Below are 24,151 nucleotides of genomic sequence, written 5' to 3'. Positions count from 1 at the left end.
CTTGTGGGTTCCGAATATTGATATAAACATTTGTATGCACAACGGATGAGTTGATTCGAAAATCTTTTTCATTAGGTCCGAATTTGAAAATTTGGAATTTGTTTATTGGGTGCTTTTTTTCTGCTAGAGTGACGTTCTATCTCTGCCCTTTGAAAGTATATAAATGATAATATAAATATTTTAGAATGAAAAGCAAGTGATCTAGCTTTTAATGTTGATTTTACATGTATTCTTTAAATTGGTTTGGTTTAGTGGTTTTAATCCATTAAAAGTAACAAAATCATCACATTGCCAAAAAAAGAGTTCAGGATGATTGGTTTCCAAATATGTATATCCAAAAGCATGATGGTGCCTTCCAGATAAAAATGTCTACAGTCAAAGAGTGCTAGTTTTGGATGTCAATGTCCGTAGGCAAAACTGACACTTCCGGATGTCAATATCCATAAGCAAAGCTGTCACTTCCGGATGTCAATATCCATAGACAAATATATCACTTTTGGATATTGACATCCGTAAACAAATGTTTGAAAATGGTAGAATGAAGTTTTAAACTGTTGTTGGGTGCCAGTCAAAATTGACTGGGTGGAAGGCAATATGATAAATATGAGTGTATACCAAGATTTTTTTAATGATTACTATAAAGAACTAATTTATGAATAACATTAAAATATATCATTCACATAGTCTACTTTATAGAGAAAGTAAATATTTAATTAGTTATCGGAGTGGATAAAAATAAACTAATTGTAGAAAGTAAAATCTGAATGAATAAATGTTATAGAATTTCTACAATAATGAGAATCATTTGCTAAGAAAGAACTTCTAGATATTTTTCCAACAGCAAAAACTATTAAAGGCAATACATCATAAGATTCACATGTGCCTTCCCCTATTCAACCAATAAGAGATACCGCAACCAAACCAAAGATATAAGAAAAATAATGAATGGAAATGTAAGTTCAATAATGTACCGTCATTGGGTAACAGACATCCATAAAGTCTTCACTGCAACAGATTATCAAATCATCAGGATCGAAGGCCTAACAACACAAATGCCAAAGCCTCTCAAACTCACATAGTGCCTGTTTACAAGAACTCCCAATCCACAAGTTTAGCCATCAAAGAAAATAATGAATATGCAAAGATAATAAAATCTAAAGTTTCACCAGATCTCCATACAATGTTTCCAAAACCTGCCCCCACATATCTATTGCCTTACTGTAAAAGTTTAAGAAGCCTGGCAATTCAAGAAAACCAAGTTCAGAATGGCAAAATCAGCAAGACTGAGAAATATAGTCGGCAAAAAGATGGTGTCTGCTTCCACATGGTATCATAAATTGAGACCCCAACCCGAAAGAAATATATACAGCTCTCATGTTGGAATAGAGAGGCATCACCCGTTACCATAGCCTCGAGGGGAGGCGTTGCTCATATTTTAAATATTATTAATATTTTTAATATAATTAATAATTTTAATATTTTAATACTATTAATTTTTTTAATATTATTAATATTGCTAATATTATAATAATAATATAAATAAAAATAAAAATATTAATATTAGTGTTAATAAATATATTAATAATAATATTTAATTTATCTATAAATATAAATTTATGGATAATTATTCGTGGATAAATCTTATTTTTTTCGGTAGTTATATTTTGGAGTTTTATTTTGAATAATAGTTTCAAGCTTAAACTGCAACTTATAAGTTGCAACTAATAAGTGTTGTATATTTTATTTGTTTTTATTCTAAATATGATTAATAAAATTTTATAATAAATATAACTAAATTAAGACACTTGATAATGGTAAATACATTTATAAGATCAAATTGAATGAAAAATGTCAAAAAAATAATAGAATAATTTAAATACAATTTAAAATGCATCAATTAAAATTGAGAAAAAAAAGTTCATTGGATTAACTCGAGTTTAAAAAAAAATCAAGAATCAACCCAATTATACTATTATTAGTTTAATTCAGATTTAAAGTAAAAAAAAACTATTAATGTACTGTCTAGGCCGAAAAGTTTCGACCGAAAGGTTGTACCGAAAGTCTCGACCGAAAGGTTGTACCGAAAGTCTCGACCGAAAGGTTGTACCGAAAGTCTCAATCGAAAGATTAAATATAAAAAGTAAATAAGTAAAATTAAATTAGTGATTATAGCAAAGCCCATAAGATGGGCCCAAATATACAGGTGTGTGTTTTCAAAATGTTAGGTGCAAAAAGAAAAGACCCAAGTAACTCTTAAGCCCAATAAGAAAGCCTTATAAATAGAGGTTCAACTCAAGAGGTAAGGGGATTCAATTTATCTTATGAACATAAAACTATATCTGACTTTGGCATCGGAGCGCGTTGTAGGTACACACACCCACCTGTGAGGAGAAGAAGCCGAGAGCACCTAGCTGAAGGAGAAGCCGAGAGCACCTAGCTGAAGGAGAAGCCGAGAGCACCTAGCTGAAGGAGAAGCCGAGAGCACCTAGCTCAAGGAGAAGCCGAGAGCACTTAGCTGAAGGAGAAGCCGAGAGCACTTAGCCGAAAGAGAAGCCGAGAGCATCTACCTTGAGGAGAAGCCTAGAGCACCCAATGTGAGGAGAAACCCAGAGTATCCAGCCCAAGAAGAGACCGAGAGAGTCCAACCCAAAGTTCGGAAGATTTGTATAAGAGTTAATCTTGTCAACCTGATTCTAGTGTTCTTGGTCCTTGATGTAAGAACATTTTGGCGCCCACCGTGGGGCCGAGAAGTAGCTTAAAAAGGTTGAAGACAAGATGAATCAAAGAGAAGAACAAGGTGGAGAGCAATCTGGGGAGCAGAGAGATAATCAAAATTCCATGTCAATGGCTATGCTCATGCAGTTACAAAGAGAGTTTGGAACACTAAAGAAAAGCAATGAAGAAGAGTTAAGTATGTTAAGGGCGGAGAATGCGTACATGAAAAGGAAGTTGAATGAAGAGACGATTTTAAACACATCATTTGAAACTGTTCAACCAAGAACACATATCCACCAAAGGGTACATAATGAGGAAAGATTTGAAACTACAAGGAAGAGAATACCAGAGACTTCTGTTATCTTTGTCGGAATATCTGTTAGGAGACATCCATTTTCCGAAGCCATTATAGAAACCCCACTGCCCGAAAATTGGAAGAATTTTACCATGGAGAAATATGATGGAGGTACAGATCCCGATGAACACATTGCAGTATACACAACGCATATAAGTTTGTATACGTGTAATGAGGCCATTTTGTGCCGAGTATTCCCAACAACTTTGAAGGGAAGGGCTCTGAGTTGGTTTACTCAGTTGCCACCGTTATCCATTGATTGTTTCAACACTTTAGTAAAAAAGTTTGGAGCTCATTTTGCTACAAGCCGACCACATCATCTGACATCAATTGCCTTAGTGAATATAAGGCAAGAAAAGGGAGAATCCCTAAGAACATTTATGGAGCGCTTTGGAAAGGTAGCACTAAGTATCCGCAATCTCAGTCCGAAAGTCACAATGCATCATATGATTACAGCACTGAAACCGGGACCATTTGCCGACAGTCTTTGCAAAAACTGGCAACCAATCTTGATGAGTTAAGACAACGTGCATCAAAGTTTATGCAGATGGAAGAGTTGAGAGAATTTCGAGGGCGGATGGAAATGATAAGAAGATAAGTGAAAAGGAAGGAGGACATTCGTTTAGAAAAGGAAGAGAATAATTTTGTAGCCGAAAGTTTCAACAATATACACCGTTGAGTAGTAATGGAGCAAGAATCTTACAATAAGCAATGGCAGTAAAGATAATCCCACCACCAAAGAAGGAAAGAACTTCAAAAAGAGCATATCAGAGTAAACATTACCAATACCACAAGAATCATGGTCGTCATACAGAGGAATGTGTAGCTTTGAAAGATAGAATTGAAGAATTGATTCAAGTTGGGCAGTTGAAACGCTTTGTTAGAGATGGAGGGATAAGGAGCAGACAAAGTCCAAGGCAGTTAAACACTCATCGTTGTATGTAAAACCTTTCGGTCAATGATGATTTTTCATGTATAAAGAAAGTCTTATTCAAGATTGAAACACTTAATGAAGAAGTTATTCATATGAAGAGTCAAACTGTTAAATTCATCAATGCTTCGCATACTTCAAACCTCTCGGTCCTGGATGCTTTCACTTCAAGTGAAATCCCTCCCGAGAGTGTATCTCGTACTTCAAACCTCTCGGTCCTGGATGTTTTCACTCCAGGTGAAATCCCTCCCGAGAGTGTATCTCGTTCTTCAAACCTCTCGGTCCTGGATGCTTTTACTTCAAGTGAAATCCCTCCCGAGAGTGTATCTCGTTCTTCAAGCCTCTCGGATCAAGATGTTTTCACTCCAGGTGAAATTCCTCCCAAGAGTGTATCTCGTTCTTCAAACCTCTCGATCATGGATGCTTTCACTTCAAGTGAAATTCCTCCCGAGAGTGTATCTTGTTCTTCAAACCTCTCGGTCCTGGATGCTTTCACTTCAAGTGAAATCCCTTCCGATAGTGTATCTCGTACTTCAAGCCTCTCGGATCAAGATGTTTTCACTCCAGGTGAAATCCCTTCCGAGAGTGTATCTCGTACTTCAAGCCTCTCGGATCAAGATGATTTCACTCCAGGTGAAATCCCTTCCGATAGTGTATCTCGTACTTCAAGCCTCTCGGATCAAGATGTTTTCACTCCAGGTGAAATCCCTTCTGAGAGTGTATCTCGTACTTCAAGCCTCTCGGATCAAGATGCTTTCACTCCAGGTGAAATCCCTCTCTCGAGTGTGTTTCATTCAAATCAAATCTCAATCAACGGAGTTCTTATTTAAGAAGTCGAAAAGTTATAGTCCGAAAGGTTGACAGAATACAAAAACCGAGAGGTCTTATCAAAAAACTGAAAGGTTCCAAAACAAAAACCGAGAGGTCTTATCAAAAAACCGAAAGGTTCCAATACAAAACCAAGAGGTCTTATAAAAAAATCGAAAGGTTCTAATACAAAAACCGAGAGGTCTTATAAAAAACCGAAAGGTTCTAATACAAAAATCGAGAGGTCTCATTTTTTGCATGGCACAAAACAAAAACCGAGAGGTCTTATCAAAAAACCGAAAGGTTCCAATACAAAACCGATAGGTCTCATTTTTTGCATGTTAGAAAACAAAAACCGAGAGGTCTTATCGAAAAAACCGAAAGGTTCTAATGCAAAACCGAGAGGTCTCAAGACAAAACCGAGAAGTCTAAATAAACATTGGCGTATCAGTATCAAGTCCAAAAGTTCAAACCTATAAAAATAGTCAAAATTGGTCTCTAACTAGAAAAACCGAGAACTTTAATTAGGAAGTTCATAAACAATTATTTTCAGTTCAAACTCAAAAATCGAAAGGTCTAGGTTGCAAAGTGTTTAAATAATTTTATACTTGAAAACCGAAAGGATAAGATGAATTTATCTTAGGTTGGAAAAATAAATCAGTTAAAACTGAATACTAAAATCCAAAAGGTGGAACCGGATAAATTGGTTATATTAGATAATCTAATTTTATCTTTTATGGATACTTATGTTAAATAAGATTATTCACTAGCAAGCGATTAAGTTACGTGCTAAGTAAGTAAAATATTATATATGGTTTGATGTTATACATCCAAAATAACTTCTTCAGGATTTCATGTCAATAATAAATAAATAATAGCTTATGATCGAAAGATAACATTTAAAGCATTTAAGTCAGATGACCGAAAGGTTAGGTTGGCACCGAGAAGTTACGACCGAGAAGTCTATGATAGCATTTGCTCGTAACCGAAAACAAAATTAATCAATCAGATCACATAACCGAAAGAACAAGATTGAGAAGTTTGTGATAATATTTATGGGTAACCGAAATATAACATTAAATATTTCAAACAAATAACAAGTTGGTTAGGCCGAGAGGTCTAAAATGATATTTAATTGGTAACAAAAAATGGCTCGAATTAAAAGAAAACAATAAACAATTATATTAAGTTCAAAAGGTGGTTTCACGACGAACCTAAAACTTTCCAAAGGAACTATTTCATGTAAATCTTTCGGAATAAACTACTTTCACTTAAACTTTTTTCCAAAGAATATTATATGTAGTTCTCGTGGTCAAAGATGCTTTTTTAGTTGGGCAAAGTGCATCGAAAATTATCGAAAACTAATGCCGAATACTGATGATGCCGAAAGATGAGGTCGAACATGTTTGTTATATTAGATGAGTTAAACTAAGATATATCTTTTAAGCATAGTTAGCCAAATACTAAGCCGGATACTGAAACCAAAAAGGCGAGATGTATTTATTTTAGGTTGGAAAAATACTAAAATCGAAAGCTAGGATCCGACACGTTGGTTATATTAGGTGATATATGGTGCGGTGAAAGTGGACAATCACATCTTCACTTTATCTTTCATTCACATTTGTGATAAATAAAGATTATTCACTAGCAAATAATTGGGATACGTGCAAAGTAAATAGAATATTATATATAACTTGATGTTATACATCCAAAATAACCATCAAGTGGCTGGGACAAAACATGTTAAGAACCCTGGAACTTTACTTGGGAGTTCTTACAAAACAACAAACTAAAACAAACTATTCGGCGCCGGCATGCCTATCATCATCAGCGCCACCATCTTCATCTTCATCTTCATCATAAGGAATTTCACTGATGAGCATCAGTTCGTCATTATAAAAATCTTTGCCCACGTCGAAATTTCCAGCATCCAATGGAATCTTTTAAAAATACTCGGCTTGCTGGAGAGGTTTTTCAAAACCCAACTTGTGTTGCTGAACAACATAACCCTCAGCTCGAGTAACTCTTGAATTCAACTGGTTTATCACAGATTCTAAACGAAGATTATTATCAGCTTCAGCTTTCTTCACAGCAGAAAGATCAACGAAGTTTCCTTTCAATCGTTGAATCTCATCGTTAAGGGATAACTTATGAGACGTTAACTCAGTAACCTCATCCTTCAAAGACTCTTTCTCGGCTTCATAACAATCCTTAGCCTTAGACAACTCTTCAACTTGGGAAGTTAAGGATCTGATCTTCTCATTTGATTTAGTTGCTTCCTTTTTCAATTTTTCAAGTTCAAAAGAAGAAACAACATCCTTAGTCTCTTCTCTTATTGCTTTGCCAATTAGTAAAGTCCGGTTAGCAAGCTCAATCACCGAATTTGTAAGAGAAGGAATAGTAGCCTACGAGAACATGTCACGAGAAGAAGCATTGGGACTAGTATGCACAAAATCCAAAAGTTATAGGCCGAAAAGTTGGCCGAAAGGAAATTCGAAACGTAAACACGACTTCAAATATTATGTTATCAATTTTCAACAAGTTATAGGCCGAAAGAAAATCCGAAAGGTAAACGGCTTCAAACAATTGTTATCAATTTTCAATAAGTTATAGGCCGAAAGGTTGGCCGAAAGGAAAACACATCTTCAAAAAAAGAAAAAATTATGTTATTCAAGACTCTTGCGGGATTCAACCAACTCTTTATTCAGCTTCAAGATCTATAGCTTCTTCACTTGAACTCATATCACTACTAGCTTTATTCTTCACAACAGAAATGATGGCAGATGAAACAATTGAATGAATATCCTCATTCATCTGAATTACTTTCCTAATAGCCTCGTTACTCATGTCCAAAAATTTTGTAAATTCATCAGAAATGGAAACAGAGCTTGAAGAAGACATTATACCTTTTGAGAGTATTCGGTTCCATCTTTCTGAATCAATAAAAACAAAAAACCCTTCCAAACGAAGCGTTACAATATCACAATTATAACTCGTCATGTCAATCGGCATAATCAAGAAAAGTACACAAAACAAGGCAATACTTTGATACGAAAGGTATTAAATACAAAATTTGTCCTTTTCATTAGGCATAACGTCTTTTTCAAATCCTCATGCCTGGGGGATAGTGTACTGTCTAGGCTGAAAAGTCTCGACCGAAAGGTTGTACCGAAAGTCTCAATCGAAAGATTAAATATAAAAAGTAAATAAGTAAAATTAAATTAGTGATTATAGCAAAGCCCATAAGATGGGCCCAAATATACAGGTGTGTGTTTTCAAAATGTTAGGTGCAAAAAGAAAAGACCCAAGTAACTTTTAAGCCCAATAAGAGAGCCTTATAAATAGAGGTTCAACTCAAGAGGTAAGGGGATTCAATTTATCTGATGAACATAAAACTATATCTGACTTTGGCATCGGAGCGCGTTGCAGGTACACACACCTGTGAGGAGAAGAAGCCGAGAGCACCTAGCTGAAGGAGAAGCCGAGAGCACCTAGCTGAAGGAGAAGCTGAGAGCACTTAGCCGAAAGAGAAGCCGAGAGCATCTACCTTGAGGAGAAGCCTAGAGCATCCAATGTGAGGAGAAACCCAGAGTATCCAGCCCAAGAAGAGACCGAGAGAGTCCAACCCAAAATTCGGAAGATTTGTATAAGAGTTAATCTTGTCAACCTGATTCTAGTATTTTTATTCCTTGTTGTAAGAACAATTAAAAAGAAAGTTGGATCCATGGAATCAATCTCATGTAGATGAACACCTCAGAACGAAGGTTTAATGTACAACACTTTTCTTAAATTACTACCTTTCCCAAACACCTTTGTCCTGGCCTTTTATATCAATGTAAGTATTATTATTTATAAATATCTATAACTTTATAAATAAAATTTATGAAATTAATCTCTATTTTTACTGTATATTGTTCTTGTTTTATTTAAAGTAAATGGCTATATATATGATATAGGTTATGATTACTTAAAAAAAAGTTATGAGATAAATTTAAAAAGGAAATTGCAACCAATTAATATGAACGAATAATAGTAAAAGAAACCTGCAAAACTTGTAATAATAATTGTTTTATTATTTTATTGGAAAAAAATGATTCAACATATGCCACGTACATAATTGTGTGGTCTCGATTGTACCCGAGAGCATATAAACAAAAGATACATGGTGAGAACATGAACAAAAGATTCATGGTTATATGCTCTAAGAAGCTCTGATCCGTTTTCCTCCATTTATGGTTCCTTAAGATTCTTTTAGAGAGTGTAGTGTTGCTGGATGGTATCAATATCAATACCCTTCAACTTCACCACAGATTCAACATGTCCCTTCAGGGTGTGGAGCTCCTTCAACCTGCAAATTTTGACACCTCAAATTAAGCATATGCATGTTGAAATTCGAGAAAAGAGGCTAAGTTTGGGAGGAACTGAACCTGGCAGCTTCAGCACGTCTTTTAGCTTGCTCTGCAATTTCAGACTGCTCGTGGTTAGCCTTGTTGGTTTCTCCAACTTGGAGGCCGTGAAGTGTGCGCTGAGCCACGGCCCATTGAGCTTCTCTTTCTCCCTTTCCGTAGTCCTTCTTGGTAGTGAAGGCAGTCTGCATGAACACAACAAGCATTGGAATGAAGAGAGAAACAAGAATGAAGTGAAAGACAAGTTTGGTCGTTTGAGAATGTTTGTGGCTAGACCTTGTTCTCAAGCATGTTGTCCCAAGCCCTGCCTGACAGTCCCAACCGGATGAGGAACTTGAGGATGTCAAGAGGAATGTAGGTAACAATGCTGAAGACCCAGATTGCTCCTGCCCATCCCCAACCAACTCCATTGATCCTGGCAAAGTCCCAGTGTGCATACACAGCAATCACAGTGGCCACCTGATTCGCCACTTCCCAAGTCAGAAATATATATGTATATTATGATGGAATGGAACTACTTTTTTCTTATTTCTTCGTTCATGGTTGATTTCCTTGTTTATTATATAGCATGTTTTCAGAAAGTTCACTCACCATTTGAGCAGCAAAGAAGGCTGTAATAAGCAAAATGCCAGGGCGTTCAACATAAGACCAGCTCCTTGACCTGGTGACGAAGATGAGTGCTTGACTGATAATACTCACTTGAAGGTACAGGGCTGAGTTAAGCTGCTCCTCACTGTCTACAATTGGCTTCACGCCAAAGGTTCTCTGAAGGAAGAAAACATCATTGCATGTCATGTTATAGTCTTATATAGGATCAGTTTTGTCTTTTATTTGAGTAGTGAATGGCACTTACAGTGAAGAAATCGGTGTCGTGAACCAAAAAGAAGAAGACAACAGTGATGATTGCCATGTAAGCTCCAAGAACAACTCCAGTGGCGAAGATTTCTTTCAGCTTCCATGAGTCAGGAAGAGGAGAAGGCTTCACCCTATCCTTGGAGATGGTCATGATGGTTCCATCGTTGAGGATGGCGATGATGAGGACCATGAAAGGGGAGAAGTCAAATTTCCAGATTAGAGCAACAAGCATGAATCCAAACACAATACGGATGGTGATGGAAACAGCATAGATTGTGTAATTCTTCATCCTCTGGAAGATGGCTCGGCTGGTCAAAACAGCACTCACGATCACACTGAGTCCGGGCTCAGTCAGGACAATGTCTGAGGCACTTCTGGCTGCATCAGTGGCATCAGCCACGGCGATACCAATGTCTGCCTTCTTCAGTGCTGGGGCATCATTCACACCATCTCCAGTCATTCCACAAATATGCTTTCTATCTTGCAATCTCTTCACAATCTCATACTTGTGCTCTGCATGTCACATCAAAATCAGTTTGTCATGTAGAGAAGTCTAAAAACATTATGCTTTAAACTCTTTTTCTTATTATGGAGTTTTTCTTTTAGATTAACATGAACAATAGATTGATGTGATTACCAGGGAAGACTCCGGCAAATCCATCAGCCTTCTCAATGAGTTCATCAACTGGGATTGATGCAATGGCTGGGTCCTTGCTGTCACCCAGAAGGGAGGATGAAGGGTACATGTTGGTGCCCATTCCAAGCCTGCGACCGGTTTCTTTTCCAATGGCAAGTTGATCACCGGTGATCATCTTAACATTGACTCCAAGGTCAAGAGCACGTCGAATAGTCTCAGCACTGTCGTGCCTTGGAGGGTCAAAGAGGGGCAAGAGACCCAGGAACTCCCAGGAGTCTCCTACACTCTCCTTGCTCTTTTCCGAAACAGTCTGAAAACCATGTGCAAGAGTTTTGTTAAGGGAATCTCCCACTCCTAGTGGTTGTTATAACAAAAAATATCATTTTGGTTTTTAACCGTGAATTCATGGCATGTAATAATATTATACACTTTATTCACCTGTCGTGAAACACCCAATGAACGCAGACCACGGTTAGCATACTCATCAATGACTTTGTGGGCCTTTTTCAAAGCCTCTCCCTTGAGTCCACAGAGCTCAATAATCTGACATTCATAAATTGGTTAGTCAAATATCAGTAGTTTCATATATGTTGTGTTTTATGAGAAAAGTTATTGTTATTTCGTGGTTATGTTGTGATGCATATTGGTAATGGTGAATCCCTCACTTGCTCAGGAGCACCCTTGCTGCTTCTGTGCCAATTGTTTTGGCCATCAATGTAAGTGATAGCTGTGCGCTTGTCCACAGGGTTGAAGGGCAAGAAATGCACCTCATTGATTCCTGCTCTTGCCTGAGATGCCACAAAAGAGAGCAGTTGACAATGATGAGCCAATTTACATGGTTTATGCTAACACGGTACTAATGTTCATAAAAGATTGTCCATTTCGAAACATAGTTGGTACCTCCTTGGGATCAGCCAACATTCCAACGATTGAAGCATCGATGGCATCCTGGTTTTCAATCCTAGAAGCCCTGGCAGCATACAAGACAAGGGCATCCTTGTCCATGCCAGTGGGGAACACCTACAATCACAAACAACCTTGATTAACACAAATTGGAAGCTTTTAACGCAAAAGCGTGGATTCATGATCACATTTTAGGAAAACAAAAAGCGTTCACATTGGTCATTCACCTCAATCAAGGTCTTGTCCACAGTGAGCTTGTTAAGAGTAAGAGTTCCGGTCTTGTCACTGCAGAGAACATCCATGCCCGCCATTTCTTCAATGGCTGTCATCCTCTTGGTGATTGCTCCTTGCTCAGACAAACGGTGAGACCCAATAGCCATGGTAACAGACAAGACTGTAGGCATGGCAATTGGGATACCTCCAATGAGAAGAACCAACAAATTATCAATACCCTCTCTGTAAGCCCTTTGCTGGATGGGATACATCACAATAATCTCAATCAGCATTCCCACAGCAATTGAGCAGATACAGAAGTTTCCAATGGAAGTCAACACCTAAAAGAAGGCAATCCAGTATCCAAACATGAGTCCAAAGTTGTCAAACAAAGAGGAAACACTGACTATTTTGTAAAGAAAAGGCATACCTTTTGGAAGTGACCAACATTGTTGGTGCTATCCACAAGATGTGCTGCCTTTCCAAAGAAGGTGTGAACACCGGTGGCAATGACAACAGCTTCTATCTCACCTTGTTTACAGGTGGAACCAGAGAAAACCTCACTACCAGGGTTCTTGGTGACGGGAAGGGACTCACCAGTGAGGGCAGACTGATCAATCTTAAGGGGATCTCCCTCCAAAAGACGAGCATCAGCTGGAACAATATCTCCCAACTTGATACTGATCAAATCTCCCGGCACCAGAATTGCTGCCTCCTCCTCACTCCATTTTCCATCCCTCAACACCTATACACAAAATGGTTCCTTCCTTTTAGTTTGAGAATGTGAAATTTATGAGATTTTGGAGTTGAATGAGATTGGACACACCAAAAAGAAGAAGCATGAAAGTGAATCAACAAATGCTACATCACCTTGGTTTTGGGTGCAAGACCAGCCATTAAAGCTGCTGCGGCATTGCCTGCGTTGTTCTCCTCAATGAAACTAATGGTTGAATTGATGATAAGCAACACGACAATACCAACGAAATCTTGCCAATCCGGTGGCTTGCCCTGATGAATTTACAAGCTCTTGTTAGATAAAGACACTGCCAAAAATGAGCACAAGAACATAGACAAAGAGATGTGAAAGCTCTGTGATTACCCCTCCGTTGGCCAATGCAATGGCCATGACGGCAGCAGCCTCCATGACCCATGAAAGTGGATTCCACATAAAACCCAAGAACTTAAGAAACTTGCTATCTGTTTTCTCCTCTAGCTTGTTGGGGCCAAAGATTTGGAGCCTCTTCTCTCCTTCAGCAGATGTGAGACCCTCTTTGGTACATTTCAGTTGCTTGAAAACCTCCTCAACAGGAATGTGTTCCTGCACACACATTCACAAAAGTCATTTCATTTCACAGAAAAGGATAACACCTAACATACAAAACATCACGTAATAACATTGTTTCTTACAAGATCCACATTCTCGTTTTTGAGGTCTTCAAACGATATGTCGGAGGCCATGTTGTAAAAATGATGAACGTGTTCCTCCCTAGTTAATTATTTTATTTTATTTTATTATCTCCTCTCTTCTATGAACTCCTTGAGCTCACTCCCTTAGGCCTGGAAGACCATGCCAAGGGTGGAAAGAAGAGGAGAAATTTTTTGCCTAGGGAAGGACAGTTATGTTGTCCAAGGTTTTCACAGGCTTTATAGTGATAAATTTGGCGACAAAATAGGCCATGCATGGTTGTTTGGTGAAGTGCTGTTATTCTCCACCACAGATTTCCTCTTCTTATGGATTGTTTGTTTAATGGTCTTGTGGCTTGCCTAAGTTCCCGTGTGCCATTGAAATGCATATTTGCATGCAAACTCACCACTTGAGTTTCTGTTAAAATATCAGCTATTTTGGTTGAGAAATTATATATTTCAAAATAATTTATAATTTTATCAATTTTAAAAAAATTCTAACTTTTTGACGGTTTTGCGTGTATTTTTTTAAAGTTTTTTTTATAAATATTAATATTTGTTGTATTGTATTTTTACGTTAATTATCAAAATATCAAAACTCATATAATAAAAATGAAATTATAATTAAATAATATGGGAAAATATTAAAATAATAATATTAATGATTGTAATATGGTTATATAAAAAATATGTTTGTTTATATATCTTTACATCAATGTTTTATTGTAAGTTTATTTCGGGATATCAATAACAAACCATTAGATTTCTTTCACATCACACACAATACACTATAATAATATTTAAAATTAAAAATAAATTGAATATGATTAAAATATTATTTTATTGATTTGTGAAGTATATGTTTAGTATTGTTTGTTTGTTTTGGTGTTTTTTAAATTTGTTGAAGGTTCGCTTCGAAATTGGAGTTATGATTTTTCACAGGTTGCATAAAATTTGTATAATGATGATTTTTGTTTTAAAAGAATCGGTTTAAATAGCTCTTATAATTTATTTATGTCTGCTATGCTGGATATCTGATATCAACGAACGAACGATTCGAAATAAAATTCAAAAAATTACTTTCACACTCTTCAAAAAAATAAAACTCCCACTTAACAACAATTTTAATATTATAATAATATATATTATAATTTTATATTAAAAATAAATGAATATTTTTATTTTTTAGTGTGTTTTTAATAGTGTCAAATATTACCACTCCATACATATAAAAAAATGTAATTTCTTGTACTTTCACTAATATTTCAGAGTGGATATATATTCACAACCTTAAATCTACATACCTTAAAATATTAATTAATATTTGGAAACTATAAATATATTTGGATCCACACTCTCGTAATTCGAAAGAGAATAAAAATACATTTCGATTCACAATTTTATTTGAATAAAACAATTTCATTTTATTATTTAGACTGCAGATTTCAATTTCAATTAAATATAAGAAAATATCTTGAATATTAAATCATATTTAATAAATTAAAAATATTCTGTTTATTATTTTTTATTAATTTTAGTTGATATTATTTTTTACTGATATTAATCAGAATTATTTCAATTGTCGCTAGTGAAAATACTTTTTGATAAAAAAAAATCTGAAATCAATAAAAAAAAGTATACCTATATATTTTAACCAATAAAATTTTAATCAACACGAAAATTCAAATTTATATTGGACAAAAAAACTAACTTCGACAAGCATAAAAAACAAAAATAGTTAAAAAACAACAACCATAAATTAACATCAATAAAACAAATTACAAAATAATAAAGTATTAGTTTATACATCCAATTGATTGAGAGGAATAAAAGTTCAAGAAATTTGAGTTAGGTAAATTAATATCAATATTCTACATAATTTTGTTATGCTTTTACAATATTTTTTTAAAGTAATGCAATATTTTTCTTTTTTGCAATGATATTATCACCAGTAACGAAAACTATTGACTGCTATTAATCTTAATGACTGAATATAATTGGTAGTACTAGTAGGATACCTGTACTGAATAAAAGTAGACGCATTGATAAAAAAATGGATTTCTAATTTGTTTCTTTATAAACGAATTTACAAACAAAGACCCACGTAGAAATTGTGCAAAATAGTTTGGTCAGTGAAAATATAGTTTTTAATATTATGATTCAATTTTAATATTGTAAAACTACTCCCCTAAACCCGTAAACACGCTTTAAATTAAATAATTCAGTCTTGAGGATCCCATTGAAACATGTTACAACTGTTATTATTGACGTGTAAGGATTAAATCTACTTCATTTTTCATGCAAGAAGGTTAAGGGTGTTCTATGATGCATAGCAACGCTGGCTTGGCATGGGATCATATCACTATATCTGATCAACAATGCGAGGATCACAACGTTCTCAACAAGTTCACCCTCTAATACATTATAAGAACAAGTTCACCCTGCATTCTAAGAAATAAGACGCACTAAGATTTGTTTCAGTTAATCATACAGAATTCAATACTAATATTATCCTAACATTAAAAAAAATTTGTTATTTTCTAAAGTAATGTTCTTATATTTATAAAATTCTAAAATTTGAAACAATAAAATCTTAAAAAAAAACTAGATTATTTTGACTTGGTTCACAATTTACCTATGGAAGCAAATTTAGCATCCAAACATACACTTACAGCCACCTATCAGTATCCCTAAAATAACAACACTTTATCCCTATCATCCACTCTCGTCGAATCACTCTGTTCCTTCACTAATCAACACTGTTTCGATTATGATTGTCCCAAACTAATTACTGCAAACAATCTTGCCCCGTGATTAAAAGAAATGCATGAATACCTCCTAATGACAGCAAAGAGACATATACAGGTATAATGCAATAAAAAGGGATAAAAAAGAGAGGAATTAAGAATGTCAACGAGGTGTTTATACTGTATAACCGGTGTCATGTATAATTACTTTCAAAATAACTCCATTAGACCCTTCAGACAAAAAATTGAAGCCAAACCCCACAGCACCCTAGATTTTGTCATAGTGTCATACTATGAACGATCAATCTAACCATTTTAGAATATTTTTCTTGAAAAATTGCGGTAATTGAGGTTTAAACACTGAACTACAGAACGAAGCCACCCTGGCATTAAGCATATTTCAAGTTTATCATGAAACAGGTTACAAGGTTTTCATCAATTATATGAATAGCGAGGAGGAAAGATAAAGAGAAATGGACGGCAACACATTAAAGTTTAAAACCTCCATCATAGTTTCACATTAATACCAAAAATCATGACAAGTAACTGTAAAATGAGAAATAAACGATGACAAAAACACTCAGAAGCTACAATGTTTCAATATTAAGGATTACACTAAAATCCTAGAACACAATAGTCATCCATCCACCTTAAAATCCGAGCTTGGTGCGGCGCCAGTGCCTGCGCTTGGCATTATACCTGAAAACACACACAAAGGGGACAACAATGGCAGGATGTGAATACACGAAATCAAAAAACAGCATTCTGAAAACCCTAGGATGTTGTTCGAAACTGACCTGATGGTGTTGTCGGTCCTCATGCGGATCCAGTAAGGGATGGGCCTGTTCTGCCTCATCTTCTTGGCAAGCTTCTTCTTGATCCTGAACGTCTTGTGGGAAGGCTGCACATCAAATCAATCGCTTCACATCACAATCGATGAACTTCAAACGATTCACAAACACAAACGACCATGGATTCGATTCTTACCATTTTCGCTGTCGACGATCCAACACAAGCCGCAGCACTTCTCTGAAAACTAAAGAAAACCCTAACCAGTTCCAGTCTTTTACAGAGTCACCACACGGTCCTGTGGATTGGGCCAGCTATGTTCTTTCGTGGGCTGAGGCCCATCTGCATTCTCAAACTCTTCAGCCCACAAACCCTATTTATGTAGTTTCTATTTCCCTGCGTGAGACATTTTTTATTTTTCTCGAAAATATATTTTAATTGTCCAAAAAATACTTTTTTTAAAATTATTCTGGATAAGTAAACGTTATTTGGTGTAAAATAAATAAATATTCACATATTTAACTTTAATTATAAATTATTATCTATAATAGCTTTATTAATTTTTGTAATTATTTTCTAAATTATATTGATTGACATTGCAAAGATAAATAATACACGTAAATTCATTTTTTTTTTAAATGAAAATCACATTGTAAGGTTTTTCTATCAGTACTGAGATAGTAAAGTTAAGCTATTCTGATGTAACCATGAAACATTATATTTCTTATAATAAAATTGGGATAAATGATATAAAAAATCCAATAAATGTTTGTGTTTACTTTATTGATCTATATGCAAGAGAAATATGACATTGACTATTAATTACATTTATTATTTTTTGTGTTATTTACCATTATATTAGAAAGGATGATTATGGGTTGACATTAATTTTTTTCTTTTCAAATTATAATTTTATAAATTACTATTATATTGTAATATTTGTTATTTATTTATAATTATTATTATTATTATTTCAACTAACAAAACCATGTGTTGTAGTATATGTGTATTTACATTTTTTATTAAATTAAAATATATAAAAAAATATTATTTTCTTATTTTTTAAATTAATACAATTTAACACATATATATATATATATAAATATATAATTTTGTCAAAATAGTATTACAAATTTATATTTTTTTTATTTTCTATAAATTATTTAATTATATATATAATATTATTATAAAAAGCAGTTGTTAAATAGTAATGATGTCATTTCATGTTATTATTTCAGAACCAAAGAAATCAACCACAAAGCAATTTGATCGAATAGATAACCTATTTTTGAAACGTATGCAAATAAGTTTGTTTTCTATTAAAATATGAACTTTCTTCACTACTAAAATTTTGCAATTTTTTCCACTAAGTATAATCTATTTATATATCAATTTTGATCTAATTTTTTCATAATTTTTTTATATTTTTATTTTTTAATAATTTTTTTATATGATGATAAATTATAATTATTTTGGTTTAACTTTGTATAGTAAGTTAAACTGAAAACTTTATATAAAAAAGTTTATTACTTTTCAATTTGATTTAATGAAAAATAAATAAATAATTATAAAAAGGTTAGTCATCATCGATCATTCTAAATTAAAACCTACTTACGTAAAACAAGTGAAAATATATATTTTTTAAAAATAAAAAAAAATTATAATCTTTTTAATGTCCAATAATTTTTTTTATTTTAATCCTTAAAAATATATTATTTTTTAGTTTAATATTTGATGATACCTATGATATGATACTTTTAATTATATGATTATTGTTAAGTTGACTAAAATGCAATTGGGTCCAACTCTTCAAATATAAACAAATTATAAAATAATCTTTTTTAACTTCCTTCCGCATTTTTACTTTCACCTCCTAGTAACCTTTTTATAAGTAGAAAGTAAGATAAATTAAGCTTTCTTCGATAGCTAAAATCAATTTAAATTACAGAAATTGAAAGCCTTTTTTTTACTTGAATAGAAAGTAGGAGTTTCTTAAAGAGACTATTTTATAAAAAAAAAATTAACACGAGTGATTTGTAGGAAATTCATAACTGAATAGCAAATCTAGCTTAAATTGAAAATTAATTAAGTCGAAAGCTAAAATATTTTAACTTTTTTTTTCGGTTTTGTAAAGATGATTTTTTTCACGTGGCATTTACTATTTTAAAAAATAAATTTGAAATATTTTATAATAGTAAAGAATTTTTATTGTTTTATAATATTGTGTTATTTGGATAAGAAAGTGTAAAATAAATTCAAATTATAAAAAATTATTAAAGTAAAATAATGAATTCTAAGTTATATGTAAGGATTTGGATTTTTTTTTATTACATTTTCTTTTTTTTATGGGCGTCATTTTGAGTAGAATATTTATTACTTTGATTTTGGTTTAAGAATTACTTCAACTTTTTTGTGTCATAACTTTGGTTATTGGTAAGGTTATTTTCTTTTTTCACTGTAATTGGTAGTTAAATTTTCTTCAATATGTTTTCTCAGTATCTTAAATTAAATTGAATACTCACGCCAAAAACAAGATATTCTTATTTTAATAATAAAAATAAACAAAAATATGAATCTAGTAATATATTCAATAGATTTTAAAAAAAAAAAATAAGATCCTAATAAAATATTTTGTAGATTTTATTTAAATTTAAAATATTGGTTAAATGGAAAGAAGAAAAAAATAAACACTATTTTGTAGAAACAATTAGTATGAAATTTATCATAACAATAATACTATTATTAAAAAGAAATTATAATAACAAAGTATGATTAAAACAAAAACAAAAAAAAGTTACATTTATTTATTCTACAAATCAAACATCTATAAGAATCTTAACATGGCAAAAGTGTAGCTCCAGGTCCACATGGACGAAGAGTATCCATGTATGAAGTAAGAGAAACATAGTATTTACATTTGTTTTCACATATTTCTTCAATCTTCATGTAGTTTTCACCGGTCAAGCCACAACTGTAGATATATTTTTCAGTAGCAAAAATGAGAAGTTCACCATTCATAACTGTGAACCCTGTGATTGTAGGGTATTTTTCCTTCAAACCCATTTTTTTTGTTTTTATCTTCATAATTCTCCTCCACCTACTTGTTTTATAATCTTTCAGAATCCAAACTTTGAAAGTAGATCTTTTAAGTCTTACCAAGCAAATAGAGGAACTTGCCATTGACACCTTGCCCCAATTGAAAATGTTCATGTCACACTTCTTATCAATTGAGCTCTTTCTAGCAATTTTGGGCAACTTAAGCATTGTGGAGGTGCCATTATTGAGACTGTAGGACATTATATAGGGTTCGAAATAAGGGCTCACTTCAGTGATGTAAGAGCCACAATCTGAAATGAAGTGGATGACTCCATTGTCATGCACAGGCATGTTAAACTTCATGTTTCTACCACCTGCACAAAAACCCTTTTCCATTGTTTTCCACGATCCTTCCCGAGGCTTCAAAATTTTGCATGCATAATCTGAAGACCAATCAGTTGGGGTTTCAAAATGAACCACCATGTAATCATCAAACTCATCATAACACTCCAACAACATGATCATAACATGTGCACGTGTATTCAGATTTTCATCATGGGTGGGTAAAGAAATTGGTAACCGAGACTTTGTAGCTGGGTTGCAAATGTAAAACTCAGAAGGTGTCTTATCTGTTGTACGACAAAGTATCAATCCCTTGATTGAAGCTAAGATTTGACTGGATTTTGATAAGAACTGGAGAACCTCGCCAGACACACCTGCTCCTTGCCGCGAAGGTAATTGGTGCAACGTAACTTCTTCGTTGCATGGCCTCTCTAGTTGTAAGAAGAAACATGTATCATCTCTTTTCAACGAGTTATGAACATGATTCACTAGGAAAAAACCTTCTTCTAGAAGATTGCAGAACCCCTCGTTCACAGCTTTAAATCTGTAAAGAGATTTTGCTGGCAAATAAGTACAAATAGGAAATATCTCGCTTGAAATCATAGCCATGGCTGGGTGAGGTTAGTGAGAGAAGTAGAGAAAAAAAAGTGAAAAGTAGAGAAAAGTGTGTAGGCAAATTCAAAAGAGAGATGATATGATATCGGTAAAACTCAATTTTATAGTGGGATGAATATATATAGAAATAGATAAAAAAAAAAATTGTTAACCAAGATAAGATAAGAAAATTTTATCTATATACATACAATTAAAAAAATATTAACAGAAAATCTTGATTTTATTTTTAATTAATACGTTCTTTTATTTGTACATTTTAAAATAAAAAAAGCGAAAATATCATAATTTTATCATTAACAAAATCTCTCAAAAAATATATCATATAATACATTCTGAAAAGATTTCAAATTCTAGTGAAATAAAGCCATATTTTAGTTTTGATAGCAATGATAATCAACTTTTATTCTTAACTAATATTTTGTGTTCAGTTTAAGAATATTTATAGTTTAATTACCATGAATATATAAAAATAGGAAAACTGTTAAGAAAATTTACAAAGATAAATTTTTTTTATCTATATATGCCTACAATTAAGAAAATATTAACAAAAAATCTTGATTTTTTTTAATTAATACGTTTTTTTTATTTGTTCGGTCAAAAATAAGGAAAAAGTGATAACATCAAAATCATCATTAAAAAATCTCTAAAAAAAAATATTATATAATACATTCTAAAAAGATTTCAAATTTTAGTCTAAGAAAGTCCTTTATTTTTTAGTTTTGATATCAATGATAACTATTTGATTGATAAGATAGATATTTTGGAAATCCTGCAAATTGAGTAACCAAATATTTTAATTAAAATGTGTAGTTGACTACAATCTCATAATGATTTTAGATTGGACTTTTTATTCTTAAGTAATATGTTGTATATTTTAAGATTATTTTATATTTAATTGAAAATGTTTTAAGAAATTAATATTTGGAGTAAGCAATTATATATCAATTTAAAAAAATAAATATATCAAAATATTTAGTTAGTATCTTACAATATAATAATTTGTTAACAAATCATTTCTTTATAAATTTTTATTCTATGAATATCATCAATAGAATTTAATATCCATAACAAACTATATTATATGTATATAGATATATAGAGATAGAGATATATAGTTATAGATATAGATATGAATATAATATAAATATAAATATAGATACATATACATATACGTCCTTTTTCAATTTTTTTATTAGTTTCAGTCATTCAATATGTTCCAATCTCTCCCTAAAACTGTTTTAATTAATAGACAAAATGAAAGATCGGAATAAAATATAAAAATTACTTATTTGAATTAAAGTTGTCACACAACAGATATTATCAAAGATTAAACTAATAAATAATAAATTTATAAGGATTAAAAAAAAAAAAAAAGTTTCTTATTTGTAAGGTAGACAATTAGAATGGTTCCATTGTTAAATTGAAGGCAGTTACTATTAGGAGTGCACGCGATAGAAAATAATATATTAAGATATATCATATAAACATGGATAAAAATTATTTTACTTTTACAAAATTTCTAGATTAATCTAGTTCTTGTAAAGTTTTTAAAATCTTAAAAAATGTTATAATACCGAGTTGTGACATGCTAGTGGTTATAATGTGATGCTATGACATATTTACTATTTAGATTCAGATGCATGTATCGACCTTAGAAGTTGCTAGAATTATTTTCTGAACTTTTAAAATTTATAAAGACCAAAACTAGTGAAAAAAAATGTGGGAGATTTAAATTACAGAAATTGAAAGCCTTTTTTTACTTGAATATAAATTAGGGGTTCCTTAAAATACTATTTTATAAAAAAAAATTAACATGATTTGTAGGGAAGCCCATAACTGAATGGTAATTCTGGCCTAAATTGAAAATTAATTAAATCGAAAGCTAAAATATTTTAACTTTTTTTTATTGCGGTTTTGTAGATGTTGTTGTTGACGTGGCATTTATTATTTTAAAAAATAAATTTGAAATATTTTATAATACTACAGAATTTGAAATGCTTTATAATATTGTGTTATTTGGATAAGAAAGTGTAAAATAAATTGAAATTTTAAAAATTATTAAAGTAAATTAATGAATTTCAAATTTTATGTTAGAATTTTAATTTTTTTATTGATTTTTCTTTTTACTCTTACGTCTCGTCTCGTGACTATAATATTTATTATCTTGATTTTGATTAAGAATTACTTCAATTCTTTTTGTGTTAATTTTAATTATGTAAGGTTATTTTTTTTTTAACTAGTGTTGGTTAGACTTTTTTTTTTTATAGATGGTAATAAAATTAGCACTAAAGTAGATTTTTAAGTTTATGTTTTTTAATTCCATATCAACTATAAAATGTCAATTAAATATTTTTATTTGAAATTTATTATTGTTATTTTTTTTTAAATAAAAGTTTTTATGTTAGGTATCACGTTCTAACTTGAGATTTGCTGTCACTTCAAATAACAACGTTTATCATCACATAAAAAAATATTATTAAAAAAAAATATAAATTATCATTATTATCTTTTAGTCTATATTTATAAGTATTATTTTTGGATTGATATTAGTAATGTTATTTTTTAATTAAAGTTGATCATAGTTTTTAAAATTTATATATATTTTGTATTTAAACAATTTATTTTATTTAAATAAGTTAATTTAATGAGTATTAATCAAATTTATTTTTTATTTTCAAAATTATAAAGTTGTATTCCTTAATTTTACAAATTGTTACATTGAAATATAATTTTTATTATATTTATATTTCGCATAGTATCATATAATAAAACATTTGTTACTTTAATTTGTAATATTAATTTTTTAATTTAAATTAAATAAAAATTAAAAATATTAGTAAAGTAAAATAATAATAAATAAAACGAAAATACATGCTAGAAATCATGTGAAGAACTTATGACTTATTTTATAAAGTATATCCTTCTACAAATGAAATTCTTATTAATTGCTTTTGTGTTAATTCTGCTTATTAAATACTTACGAAAGTATAACAGACACTCTACTATGTACTAACTTATTCTCATTAATATGTAGCTTTCTTTTTTTACTGTAATTGGTAGTTAAATTTTTTTCTACACCGTGTTTTCTTAGTACCCTATATTGAATACTCACGCCATAGACAAGCTCTGCTCATTTAATAATAAAAATAAACAAAAATATGAATCTAGTAAAATATTCAATAGATTTAAAAAAAATTATAATAAAATATTTTGTAGATTTTATTTAAATTTCAAAATATCCATTACATGGAAAGAAGAAAAAAATAAGTACTATTTTTTAGAAACAATTAGTATGAAATTTATCATAACAACATTATTATTTGACAAAAAGAAATTATAATAACAAACTATAGAGTTACATTTATTTCTTCTACAAATCAAACATATATAAGAATC

General features: G+C 31.8%; 3 protein-coding genes across 3 annotated transcripts; all 3 read right to left on the bottom strand.

Moving 5' to 3' along the window:
* Window positions 1-8,860: 8,860 nt before the first annotated feature.
* LOC137807472 (ATPase 8, plasma membrane-type) lies at window positions 8,861-13,443 on the bottom strand. The gene is made up of 14 exons (XM_068608134.1): window positions 13,230-13,443; window positions 12,922-13,140; window positions 12,693-12,830; window positions 12,253-12,567; window positions 11,837-12,163; window positions 11,607-11,726; window positions 11,372-11,494; window positions 11,145-11,249; window positions 10,707-11,016; window positions 10,068-10,582; window positions 9,806-9,979; window positions 9,491-9,673; window positions 9,236-9,399; window positions 8,861-9,156 (listed from the first exon to the last, which is right to left on the bottom strand). Exons 1-14 carry the CDS (start codon window positions 13,278-13,280, stop codon window positions 9,060-9,062), a joined length of 2,841 nt encoding a protein of 946 aa, XP_068464235.1. The 5' UTR covers window positions 13,281-13,443; the 3' UTR covers window positions 8,861-9,059.
* A 3,018-nt stretch (window positions 13,444-16,461) lies between these two features.
* Window positions 16,462-17,100, bottom strand: LOC137807474 (large ribosomal subunit protein eL39). The gene is made up of 3 exons (XM_068608135.2): window positions 16,961-17,100; window positions 16,771-16,874; window positions 16,462-16,672 (listed from the first exon to the last, which is right to left on the bottom strand). The coding sequence occupies exons 1-3, from the start codon at window positions 16,961-16,963 to the stop codon at window positions 16,624-16,626; spliced, it is 156 nt and encodes a 51-aa protein (XP_068464236.1). The 5' UTR covers window positions 16,964-17,100; the 3' UTR covers window positions 16,462-16,623.
* A 2,497-nt stretch (window positions 17,101-19,597) lies between these two features.
* Window positions 19,598-20,749, bottom strand: LOC137805605 (F-box protein CPR1). The gene has a single exon (XM_068605545.2). It carries the CDS (start codon window positions 20,747-20,749, stop codon window positions 19,598-19,600), a length of 1,152 nt encoding a protein of 383 aa, XP_068461646.2.
* Window positions 20,750-24,151: the final 3,402 nt, after the last annotated feature.

The sequence above is a fragment of the Phaseolus vulgaris genome, chromosome 3 (genome assembly GCF_051622355.1).
Source record: "Phaseolus vulgaris cultivar YP4 chromosome 3, ASM5162235v1, whole genome shotgun sequence".
In the NCBI taxonomy this organism is placed as follows: domain Eukaryota; kingdom Viridiplantae; phylum Streptophyta; class Magnoliopsida; order Fabales; family Fabaceae; genus Phaseolus; species Phaseolus vulgaris.
Note: the sequence above shows the minus strand (reverse complement) of the source record. Positions and strands in the feature narration are given on the sequence as shown.

Excerpts from the sequence above, each read along its gene's own strand:
- LOC137807474 (XM_068608135.2), bottom strand. Across the intron at positions 16,673-16,770 it reads AGGACCGACAACACCATCAG|GTATAATGCCAAGCGCAGGC; the intron begins GTCAGTTTCGAA and ends GTGTGTTTTCAG.
- LOC137807472 (XM_068608134.1), bottom strand. The coding sequence starts at position 13,280 with ATGGCCTCCGACATATCGTTTGAAGACCTCAAAAACGAGAATGTGGAT. Across the intron at positions 12,164-12,252 it reads ATGTTGGTCACTTCCAAAAG|GTGTTGACTTCCATTGGAAA; the intron begins GTATGCCTTTTC and ends GCCTTCTTTTAG. Across the intron at positions 9,400-9,490 it reads ACAACATGCTTGAGAACAAG|ACTGCCTTCACTACCAAGAA; the intron begins GTCTAGCCACAA and ends GTGTTCATGCAG.
- LOC137805605 (XM_068605545.2), bottom strand. The coding sequence starts at position 20,749 with ATGGCTATGATTTCAAGCGAGATATTTCCTATTTGTACTTATTTGCCA.